Genomic DNA, 12,347 nt, shown 5'->3' on the forward strand with positions numbered 1-12,347 from the left:
GCCGTGACGGGACCTGTCTAGCAGGCCGCCTGTGGTGGTGCGGGGCATGCAGGCACACCGGGAGGCAAGGAGGCAGTCGGGCTGCCTGGAAATGCTCTCAGTTACACTCCAACATGCTGCGCACAGCTACGGTGCGCTCCGCTGTGCTCCGTTAGATCACAAATCAACGGCGGGCCCGTGAAAGGACCTGACCAGCCGGCCGCCTGGTCCGCGCGTGGTATGCAGAGACGCGTGGAGGCACGGAGGCAGTCGGGCTGCGTGGAAATGCTGTCAGATTCACTCCGACCTGCTGCGCGCTTCATCGGCGCGCTCTGCTGCGCTACGTTAGATAACAAATCAACAGCGGGCCCCTGACAGTACCTGACCAGACGGACGCCTGGGGCCACGCGGAGCAGACGCACTTTGGCTAGTGCGTCTGTTGTAGTCTCTGTTTATTTTGGACTTGTGCAATCCTTTCTTCGGGTCTGGTTTGAAGGTGCATCGGAATGCAGCATGATCCTGGAGCTGTTTTCCTAGGTTGTGGCGTGGTTCTGGTGTTTCTGCATCACCTTGAAGTGCCATGACCTGGAGGTTGGTGCTCATCACACGTGATTGTGCTCCTTCAACTTCTGCCTGAGTCAGAGGTAAGGGTTCTCGCACTTGTGCCCAGATTTTCAATTGCTGAAAATCAATTAGGGGTTCGAAACGGTTTAGCAGATCTTTGCCGATAAGGAAAGGGAATGAGTCAAGTGGTGATATGTACACCGGGTGAACGAGGCTCATGGGACCAATGGCTAGCTGTATTAGGACAATGTGTTCTATCCGTGTACCCACTGGTGAATAGGCTTGAATGTCCAAGGAGCATTTGTTGATCTGCAGAGTCTTGTTCACTTTTGCTGTTTGTTTGTTTCACTGTTTGTACTTGCTTGAGCAGATTGTGTGAGATTACTGTGACATCTGCACCAGTGTCGATTACGGCCTCGTGCTGTACCAAGTCTTCCAGAATGGTTGACAGAATCTTTTTGCCACCCCCCTTTCCTTGAGGTTGCCAAGGAGTTGAGGTACAGGTACATGGACTGGAACTTGAAGCGTGTGATCATCCATGGGGCCGCTGTGTGTGCCTTGGTGGACAACCAGGACTGCACGGTCAGGTATTTCAAGTTCCTTTAGTGGTTGGTTTGGTTCTCTAGCTGGTTCTTTGGCATCCAAAGAGGGACTTGTTTTGCAGGAGGTGTATGGCTTCTGGTCTTCAGTGTCACAGGTGCCGATTTGAATGGCTGTAGTACGCCTGGGCTGCACTTTCAGTGTTGAGGATCGAGTGTCCCGCCAGGGTCCCTCCTTGGTTGGGTTTTTGGTTAGTTTTAGGGGCTTTTTCTTGGAGAATTCTTTTGGTTTATTTGGGGAATTCTGTACGAAAAAGTCTTTCAAAATCTTGAACAGTTCTTTTGCCATTGAGCAGCTTCGGTCTTTCTGTTGTTTGGCTGAGTCATGGCCAGTCTCTTGGATTTTGTCAAGCAAGTAATTTGTTCTTCTCCTGCTTGGAGGGCTTGAGGGGCCTCTGTCCGTCCAACGAGTGTTCGGTTGGGGACTTGGTTTTGGCTGGCCAGAGTAGTGTGGTTTTCTTCCCCACTCATTTCCGTCCTGAAACTGTCTTTGGACTGTTCTTTGTTCTCTGTAGTAGCCACTGGCAGGTTTAGGTCTCCATCTCTCATTTCCATGTCTGGTTGGCATGGGTGGATGGCCTCCTTCCAAGGCTAAATCTGAGTTAGTAGTGGTCACACTAAGAATGGTTGCTGGCTTAGTCGTCTTTTCAGCTGTCTTCTGCTGACTGTAAGCCTTGTTCGCTAGGTCACGTAGCTGGTGGATTGTCATAGTGAGGGGGTCAGCTACCACACCTAGGTAATGGCTTATCGACAGGTGCAGGTTTTTCAGGAAAAGCCTCTTGAAGTTCATATCTTCTTCCATATTAGGTTCGTTCCAGGGCCCGAAGTAGGAGTTATGAAGGCGGTTGCAGTATGCCTGAGGCGTCTCTTGTCTGCCTTGCTTGACATCGATTGCAACGGTGATTCCTTGTTCTGATTCCGGGTCCGAAAATTCCTTAATTAGGGCTTCATGCAGCAGTTGAGGATCAGCTTTGACTCTTGTCATTTGGCGATCCAAAAAGCTGCGGACTTCAAGACCTGAAGTTATCCTAATTAGGTAAACCTTATCTTGGGGTGTTATTTGGCCTAACATTCCAAGGTGGAAGTCAATATCTTGTAAGTAGGCATGAATGTCGTTGCCCCCTGCTGGACTGGGGTTGAAGGTATTTATATTCCGCGCCATTTTGTCAAGGTCTCTGAAAGACACTTGGCTTTGTTGCGGTTGAGGTGACATCCGGAAGCTTTCTTTGTGGTCGTCTTCCATAGGGCTGCTCCTCTTGAGATTCCCCAGCAGGCTGTCTTGATACCGACTTTGCGGCCAGTCCTGCTCATGGGCGTCCATTTTTGTGTCAGACATTTCCCTGTGGCTTTTGCCAAATTGTTAAATATTCCAAACACACTACTGTGCATTGTGTAACTTTCAAAATTACATTTATATTAGCAATTTTTTGTTACTCAACATTCATCATTAAATGGTTTGCCACAACAAGAGAAGCCATCTTAAACAGAAAGTGTAACTTCGATACCAATGAACAAACACACAAATTGTATTGTCTTTAAGATTGCTTCCCTTTTTGTTGAAGGTCGAGTAACAAAACTTTGCTGACATTTTTATATGCATTTGTCTCTCTCCAATTCAACTGCCTCATGAAATAGATGTGCAAAAAGTTTCTTTGTCTTTAGAATATAAAATTAGATATGCATAATACAGTCATTTTGGTGAAACATCACAATTTTAAGCTTGCACATGCACATGACTGTTGACCACAGAAAATCAAAATACTAATTTTAAAAAAAAAAATAATATACATATATATATATATATATATATAGCAGGTTAACTTTCACTTTCTCTAACTAACTTTAGCCTCAAGAGCTAGTGTCTTTATCACTGCTTGGCAACAGCATCCCTGCTCCTGGTGGTAGCTAATAATCATAACCATCCAGATTTGACTTCCTATGTATCAAACATGTTGGAAATTCTTGGAGCAGCCCAGATGAGCAGCAACAGAGGCTTCAAACTGGATCTGTAAACTCCTCATGTCACTAAATATTCTGGGTTCTGGGTGTACATGGGTTCAGAGGAACATTCTGGACCAGATTTCTCTGATAGGCAGGAGGTGAAACGGTGGTAACTCAGTCTGAAACTCCTGCAGTCTGAGGCCGGCATTGTGGGTTTAATTACTGACCAGAGAATGACTTTACACTGTGTTTTGTTTTTGTCATTTTCAGATGAAAGGCTGCATCAGGGTGCTGAAGGAGCAGCCGCCCAGCAGCGTGGAGGGTTTACTCAACACTCTCAGGTCTGTAAATTGGCCCACAAACATTGAAGTGTCGTTTATCTCTTTCATGCATTAATTATTAAACATTTCTTAGTAGTTCCCAACAATATTTAAAACATGTCCAATTGGATTTTGTTCAAAGTCTATTATGTTGAGCGAGATACACAACGGTATATACAGCTAAAATACACTGTGAGTGAATGGGCTGAAAATTTGAACAATTTAACAAAAATCACCATAACTTCACCAGCTGATTAGTTTTTGTATTGCAAGTTTAGGTTTGTATATGCAAAATGTTAAATTTGCACTAATGCACTTAACTCCGTGAGTAGACATTTGAACATTGCATGAAATCAGCTTCAACATTCTTGTTTCATTTTGTTGATATATTAAAGGTTTTTGCAGGAGATTTTGGATTTCTCTTTGTATCGCTCCATAAATCTGAAAATACTGTCCACAGCAAGTTCTGCCAGATTTTCAGTGTGTTTTTTTGCTTTGTTTTGTTTTGGGGGTTTTTTTGTACATGATCTGCTCAGTTTCAGTTTCATTGTTTGAAGTTGGCTTTTTAGTGTTTTGGTGGCGTAAATGCTCACAACAGTGCCAATCCACTGCAGGAGCATAAAACAAGCTTCACAAAAGGGAACAAGCTTTTCAAAATAAACTTCCCTTCCTCTCCTGCAGGTACACGACCAAACATCTGAACGATGAGACTACCTCCAAGCAGATCAAAAACATGCTGCAGGCAAATTAACTCGTCACTTCTTGAGTAGAACTGAAACTGGAACGATGGATGCAGGGGGACAGTGTTTTGGTCCAAATTTCAAAAGAACTACTGAACAAATCTTTAGCTAATATTTCCTCGTGATTGTTTTATTTTTCACTCTCATTTCAAAAAAATCTGTTCTTTGTTGTTGTTAAAAAAAAAGAAGGAAAAAAAAGAAAGTAGCCAAGAAGAGGTGGTCTAAAAATCAGCTCAAGTTGCCTTCATGTCATGTCAGATTTACAAGGCTTGTTTTTTCTGCCATCTGGTGGACAGTAACAGTAGCACAACAGACTTTTACCTCAGTGCTTTTGTTTAGCTTGTAGTTGCACATTTTCAGAAAACACTGGTATCGTTCTGCTAGCACCCTGTAATGGCTCCACAGTTCAGGAGAAACAAGCTACCTGTGAACAGCTCCACGTTTTCACAACTTTGACCAGGTTCAACCTGATGGAGACTGTTTGGATTAACTTATTCAGTGTTTACTGAGTGTTTACTGGGAATCAGCAGCATTATGCTTTCTGCATCTGCAAGTATGTGAGGGCCTACGCCATGTGAATTTCATCATTTCCTCACGACCACAAGAGGCTACTTGGACTCCTCTGCACATGTAAACAGGCAGACCCAAAACTGTCTGTACGCGACAAGTGCAGTAGTCTGACTGTGCAGAATACATAGATATGACCTAATGTGTCTGCAGCAGACTTGGGTTAGCAAAGTAGTCAGCAGCAAGTCAGCAAGGGAGCATATGGCCAAAAAGTAGAGTTTAGTTTGTGTATCACAGCTTAACAACCAGCATGTCAGAACGCTTAAAAACAGCAGCTGTCTTGTCTGTGTTTTATTCCTCAGTCGTTGTTGTGCTGGAATCACCGGTTGATATATTTTCAGAAATTGTATGAATATGTGCAGCTGCTCTGCTCCCAGACTGTTCTGATCCTTTCAGTAGAAAATCACCTGGTGACAGTGATTTTACATGCTGTACTTTTTATGTTGATTGAGAATCCTTTAGGCTAACAAGACTGAAGCTAGAGACACTTGATGCTCTGTGGAACATTTAGCCTGCAGATCTTTTGTTTTGACCAATCAATTGGTTGGAGAGTCGGTACGATTTCAGTGCACCAAGATTTTCTTTGGTTCGCTGCAGCTCTACTACAAGCTGAAAATGGCAGGTTGATTGAGGATTTGTACTGTGCATTAAGGCAGGCTTCACACTTTTCTGCTCCCTGTATGCAAATTTTCACCAAAACAATTCCTCCATCGTTGTTTTGCATCCTGGGCATAACACTGTTTGAGTCAATTGTGATTGGTGTAAAGCAAATACTTGAGAATCCACAGCATTTTTCTCCCCTGTAGCAGAATGTGGTCTGGCTATGCGAGACGAACACCTTTGTTTTGACAGAAAATGACAAACAAGTCACCAAGTCATCAGGACAAAACAACAACCTGAACCAAAAACTGTTTACAAGGATATGTTAACTGCCATCAACAAGATGATTATCAGGACTGCAGCATCAGTATTTAGTTTTAAACAAAGCTGGATCACCATGTGAGACCAAAACAATATCTGCAGCTGAGGTTGACTGATTAAAAGGAAGCACCCTGACCGACAGCTTGACAGTTGAACATGTTGGCTGATCTGTACTTCTGATGTGACGTGAATGTAGCTTTGACAGTTTTCGGGCAGCACAGATTTGTTAGTGCCCATATATTTAAAGCGCTTTGGCAATTCAACAGTCTTACAAATCTTCATTTTAACCCAGTTTCCATCACATGAAGCCCAGGAATTCTTCCATTGGAGGAAACTTGGTTTGATCTAATTCCTCAGCTACAGTTTCTAACTCAGAGAAAAGCCTCTGTGGCCAAAGTTGTACTTTTCAATTGACCGCTGGAGTTCACTATTTTACAGGATAAACAAGTTTAGCTAGAATCCTACAGGAAAACTGGTTTTGCCACTTTTTTTTTAACTACATCGATCACTTCTACAAGCTTTCATACAACACACATTTAAGGCACAAATAAGGTTAGCTACTCATAGGACAGTTCATGGATCGATTTTAAAGGCTCTGAAAACCTGTTTTCTCAACACGCGACTCCAATGTGCAACTAAAACTCGTGCTCCTGATATTTAGTAGGTTAGTCTGTGTGTAAGTTTTAGGTAAATTTGACATGAGAATGCCTTGTTTCACTGTCTTCAAACTAACTTTTGGTCACACAGCTGTCTGAGCTGCAGTAACTGAGTGGAGACGAGAAGCTTCTCTGTGCGACCGGTAGTTTCTACTGATGCACATAAGACGTTTAGAGTACATCTGTAAACTGCAGCTTCAGAATACACAGAGAAGAAAAGGGTTAAATGGTTCCGTAGCCAGTTTTCTGGATTGAACTGAAACAGCTCTTGACGAACGTTTGGTAAAGACGTTTCAAACTGTATCCTCACAATTTTTTTTAAAGCCCATTATATTAAAGCTAAAAGTGAACCGAGCTGCCTGGAAGGTAGGAAATCCTTCTGAGACCTGATCAGGAACATGATATGGGAATCAGCCAATGAAAGAAGCACTGTAATGAGGAAGATATGGTACAGATGTGAGGAAAACCTTGGACTGATAAAAGACTGCTTTTTTTTTTTTTTTTTTTTAATGTTTGAACACAATGTGGTAAGTGGGACTGTTGACTGGAAACTTTTAATTTTGCTCTGTATGTTAACACTGCAGTGTCAGGGATTGTATGGCATTAATTGATTTAAAAGATGTCTTTGTCAGCCAAATAAAGTTTTATACATTTTTAAGAAAAATCTGTCTCTTTAATTCAGTTTTATTGGAAGAGCACCAATTCACAACATATGTCACCTCATAGCACTTTACAAATTTTAAACTGAGAGACATTAAAAACAGTTCTAATGTCTTTGGTTGCACAGCACAGTTGTGATTCACCTGTCAAAGTGTGACTAAGTGTGTTTCAACCCATCAATTTGTCCAAATGAAACTCTTAATAACCAAGTTCAATTACAAAACATTGTATTTCAGGTAGAATAAACATTAAAAACTATACCTTATTAGCTACAGAGTACTATTTGGGTGGAATAGGCCTTTCCAACTACAAAAAGTGTTATGAGTGTAATCATCTTTTAAACTTTAAGTACGTGGACCTCAGGTAGTACTTTATCTGGTATACTCCTTGAATAAACCATTGAAATTCTAAGTATTTTGGGTGTAATCAGCCTTTAAAAGTGTAATATTAACTGTAAAATTTTGGAGGGAATTCGAGTGTGCTAATTCAGCTTTAGCTGATTAATGTGCTGCTATAATTTTACATATGGTATAATTTATAGAGATGCTTTTCATTTAGAAAAGCCAGAAGGTTTCATGAACCCTACATCTTTGAGCTTTTACTCTGAAAGTGTAGTCCAGTATTAATCATCCAATCAACAGTGAGTCACTGGTTGCTGTAGTGAGTTGAGCAGGCAGACTCAGGATTAGATCCTCAAACAAGCTCAAAAACTATATGTCATATTGAAAAAAATTTAAAAAAAAAAAAAAAAAAAAGCAGGTTAGAGAGACTCAACATTTCTGATTTTCAAATTAATTTGGTCAAAATTGAGTGATGGATGTCAAAGAAAAATTCAAGACATTAAGTGAAACTTAAAGTGCGACTGCGTGAAAATTGTTAAAGATATCAAAACACGCATTTAGAGGAATAACATTTCAAGTCTTGTGAACTGTTTAAACTTTAAATGAAGATTCTGTTGTAAAATCTGGCAGAGCTACATGGTTCCAAAGATGGCTCGGTCCAGCAGTTGTTCATTCATTTCAATGGGGATTTTCAGGTTAGTCTTTTGTGAATTTCATAAAACCATATGACGAACCGTTAACAAAAGACAGAGCACAACATTCCCATTTGAGCCACATGTTTTGATAAATCATTTTTATGGGCTTGGCTTGGTGGTTTGCACCGTCGTCTCGCAGCTAGAAGATTCCTGGGATCTTTCTGTGTGAAGTTTGCATGTTCTCTCTGTGCAGCGTGGGCTCTCTCCGGGTTCTCCGGCTTCCTTCCACACAGTCCAAAAACATGCTGAGGTTAATTGGTGACTCTAAATTGTCTGTAGGTGTGAATGTGAGTGTGCTTGGTTGTCTGTCTGTAAGTGTAGCCCTGCGACAGACTGGCGACCTGTCCAGGGTTGTCCCCTGCCTTCACCCTAAGTCAGCTGGGATAGACTCCAGCCCCCCTGTGACCCTAGTGAGGATTAAGCGCTGTATAGATAATGGATTTTTGTGGGTTTTCTTTAAACTGTGGCACAAGATAGGGGTCTGAAAATGGCATTGAAAGAATCTATAATAAGACCAAGCCTTAGCAATAACAATAAGTGAGCTTCACTGCAAATGTAGTGAACCACACTTAGTTATTGACTAAGTAAAATACGTAGTCATGCACTTTAGCAATCATCTATTGCGATAGGTGGTGCTGTCTCCACAGGAAGGGCTTCAGACTTGTGGTCAGCCTCCAGCTCTGCAGAGACATACTATTGATTGCAGCCTGCAGGGGGCACTGAGCTCCACCAGAGACACTGCAGCTCTGTGGCCTCTGAATGTTTTCTTATTTTTACAGTGAGTGTGTGAAGCTTAGATGTTGAAAACTATGTGGGTTTGTGTGGATTCAGGTCTATTTCAGGTGAGTATCACCTGAAATCTTCTTATAGTTGCCCATCGATGGGAAATTATATGGAACATCAGCACAGAAAAAAAGAAAAAACAGAAACCCATATTTGACCTTGGATGAAAGGTCAAGGTCATAAACCTTAGGTGCTTAGCCGTAGGCGTAAATTACAGCAAAACACTTCCCCTCCATGCAAAATATCTGTGATACATGATAGACTAACCTCTTGTGCTTCAAACAAAGCAAAAACAACACAAAATCAATGACCTATGCCCAGTCTCTCAAAAGATGTACTGCAGGCATGGACCCCTACAGTGCAAGCACATTAGGAATATCCCCGGATTTTCCAAGTGTTTTTCCCTGTGTTAAATGAACGATTGCCTCCAAAGCTGGTTCCCTGTGAGATCTACGGGTGCTTCATGTCCTCTTTCAAATTTGTGCAATTATTTTTACATTATATATTGTATAAATTTATTGTAAAAATATATAAATTATTTTTGTATTTTTCACCATTTTGCCATGATGATGGCAGTGTGCATAGACGCAGCGGCCACTTCAGGAGACAACGAAAGTGAACGTTTTGAGTGTCTTGTCTATCCCAGACGTTCATTCCGCAAAACTTGCGGCTGGGAGACTTTGCTGGGCATCAGGACAGTGAACAGCGCTGGATTGCAGCAATCGACTAACACGGAGTCCGATCAGAGACTATGCCGGCAGTTACCCAAGAGAGAAGAAACCGCACGTTACAAACATAAACAAAGGAGGAGGAAGGGGCCGGGACCCATGCTAGGCTAAAGGCTAACCCCTCCAGATCAGCAGTACTGTCGCTCCTGCTCTCCTATGTCCGCTCCCTTGACAACAAGCTAGACGAGCTGAGAGAAACCCGCAGAGAGTGGAAAGACTGCTGTGTGTTTGCTTTAACAGAAACGTGGGTCGATGACAACATCCCAAATAGACTTACAGCTGGAGGAGATGCAGACAGACAGACAGACAGCTAGGTCTGGGTAGAATCTGCGGCTTCACCATCATCACACCATCGTGTGTGTCTTTGTGTCACTGAAGACCTACCAGGACCTGAAGAGGTTCACCATGTTCAACAAATGGTGGCGCACATGGACGCTGCAACCCCTTTAGGAGGCAGCGACAGCAAACATGTAGTGTCTTATCCCAGACGTGCATTCCACAAAACTTGCTGGTTGAATAATCCTGAAGAAACGCTCTCTCATTTTGCCTGTACTACTATGTATGTACAGCAAAATGACAATAAACCGGATTTGATTTGATTTGATATATAATTTTAAGGCAAAATCAAGGCAAGTTCATCCTCAAGTAGGTGCACAGTAAAACACAGAATCAGGTAAACATGTGTAGCACATATAGAAATGCTAACAGGTTAAGAGAGTGGTTTTGGACTAGTATGTCAGAAGAAGTAGGAAACAGGTCTGGGAGGTGTTGGTACAGTAACCACACATAAACAGATTGTTGCTTGTGATGGCTGGTGCCTTATTATTAATTGCAAAAGTGAAACAAGTATGTACAGTATATACACTGGAGAGAAAATCTATCAACTTAACCCTTGCAAAAGTTTTACCAAAAGGGAAGTGCACTTGCTCTCAATAAACCCTTGGTTTCACATTTACACAACTCATGCTCACAGCCAGGGGCAGGACTTCAGGGGGGGCTGGAGGGGCGGCACACCACCTGACAGGTGGTCTGCTGTAATGGACATGGGACCATAACATGGCTCAGAGTAACGGGAGTAAGCAGGCTCTCCCATGAGTTACACCTAGCGTAGTCCAGAGTACGAGCATAGACTACCTAAAACTAAGTGTCTTTACACAGGGATTATATTGGCTGCCCCAGTCAGGACAGAGTCATGGTTGCTAAAAATTTTACAAGACCGACTGACTTTAGTGATGTAGTAGGTATAAAATATTGAATAAAATATTGTACTGCATGAATTGCTTTATGTTAGCTCTCACATTAAACTTTATTATGCACAAATTTACAAGTTGATTGCCGATATTGTCTCCAAGTGTATTCTGGGTAAAACTCGTCACCAACCGTGCACAAACGTCATCATCAGTCACTTGTCAACAGATTGAGAACCAGGTCGAGCATTTTTACGGACTAATGCTGTGTTCACACCAGACGCGAATTCATCGCGCTATTCGCGCGTTACGCGCGTATTTGGACGCGTGTGGGCACTGAGTTTACTCGCTTCGTTTGCGCGTATAAATCGCGTCAATCGCGCGTCAAGATTTGTGTCTGAATTCAAGTCATTGGCGCGACTGACGCGATCCAGACGCCGGATCCATGGGATCCCCCGCACACAGCTTGGGGAATTCCCCCACCTTCTCCAGTAAGCTGATCTCAGTGCTCAGCAGACGGGCTGTCCCTCTCCTCCAGTTCACACACAAGAATGCTACTCTTCAACTTAGCAAGCTAGCTATCGCAATGCTAGCGGGATAAACCTCCGCTGGCTCCTCGTCGCTGTGGTCAGCGTACTCCTGCTGGCGGCCGCTCGTCCGTGTTGTTGTATGTGGCATGGAAAAAACATCGCTCTATCTCAGCCAGCGCCTGTAGTTTGTGTCCTGGAGGGATATCCTGGTACCGATCCTCTCCAACAGGTAATCAAACTGGGTCCGGATCAGCCGAAAACAGCGCTGGAAGCGGCCGTCATCCAGGCGCAGCTCTTGTAGAAGGTGGGGGAATTCCCCGAGCTGTGTGCGTCTCTGGAGGATCCCATGGATCCAGCGTCTGGATCGCGTCAGTCGTGCCAATGACTTGAATTCAGACACAAATCTTGACGCGCGATTGACGTGATTTATACGCGCAAATGAAGAGTGGCACTTCATATAAGCATAAAAGTGGAGCGGCAAAGCAAAAAGAAAGGGAACAGAGAGAGCAAGGAAAAGCCAAATTACAAAAACTGGACACATATTTTGTTCATCGTCCTGGACATGAACCAGACTTTTTTGTTGGCAGCGATTCAGGCCCGCCAAAACTGCCAGCACAGTGAGGGAGCCAGGTTAATTCCAGGTAGCAATTCTAACAATTACTATACACAATGTGTGAGTTAGTTGTAAACTGTTGGTGGTTGTAAATTGTAGGAGCCCAGCCGCTTAGCTTATAAAACAACCGCTATCCGTGGTGTTGAACTGCTTTGAATTTGTGTTGTTTTATTATCAGTGACCATGTAGCCTAATGTTTTTCTTGTTCTCTTCGTTATACTTCATGTCCGTTTGATGGACTTCAAAATGACACAGCTGCTCTCCGTGGTGCCGAAGCTTGTAAGCCCCGCTGTTGCGGGCCCGGTCTTTTGCCCGGCTCTGATTTGTTCCGCTAGTGCTCACAGCACAATCCAGATTTAAACAATACCACATTGGCATAAAATCACAAAGTTTAGAAATGAGTATGTGTTACGGGCCCCGGCTGGCACGGTGACCACGTCAACAAAGAGAATTTCTGCAAAATATATGTAGAGTGTGAGAGTAGGAACAACAGCGGCACTCTCAAATTCGTCCAGATTGCGTA

The 12,347-nt window shown here is 43.0% G+C and overlaps 1 protein-coding gene across 2 annotated transcripts in view; it reads left to right on the top strand.

Moving 5' to 3' along the window:
* Window positions 1–6,951, top strand: part of LOC103352980 (protein FAM49B-like) — a 31,396-nt gene extending 24,445 nt beyond the window's left edge. For both annotated transcript variants that reach the window (XM_008275712.1, XM_008275713.1), the window contains exons 10-11: window positions 3,354–3,424; window positions 4,085–6,951. In XM_008275712.1, the coding sequence (XP_008273934.1) occupies window positions 3,354–3,424; window positions 4,085–4,154 (141 nt within the window). In that variant the 3' untranslated portion in view covers window positions 4,155–6,951. The remainder of the gene's footprint in view (window positions 1–3,353; window positions 3,425–4,084) is intronic.
* The last annotated feature ends 5,396 nt before the right edge of the window (window positions 6,952–12,347 follow it).

This window comes from Stegastes partitus, unplaced genomic scaffold (assembly GCF_000690725.1).
Source record: "Stegastes partitus isolate 25-593 unplaced genomic scaffold, Stegastes_partitus-1.0.2 Scaffold57, whole genome shotgun sequence".
In the NCBI taxonomy this organism is placed as follows: Eukaryota; Metazoa; Chordata; class Actinopteri; family Pomacentridae; genus Stegastes; species Stegastes partitus.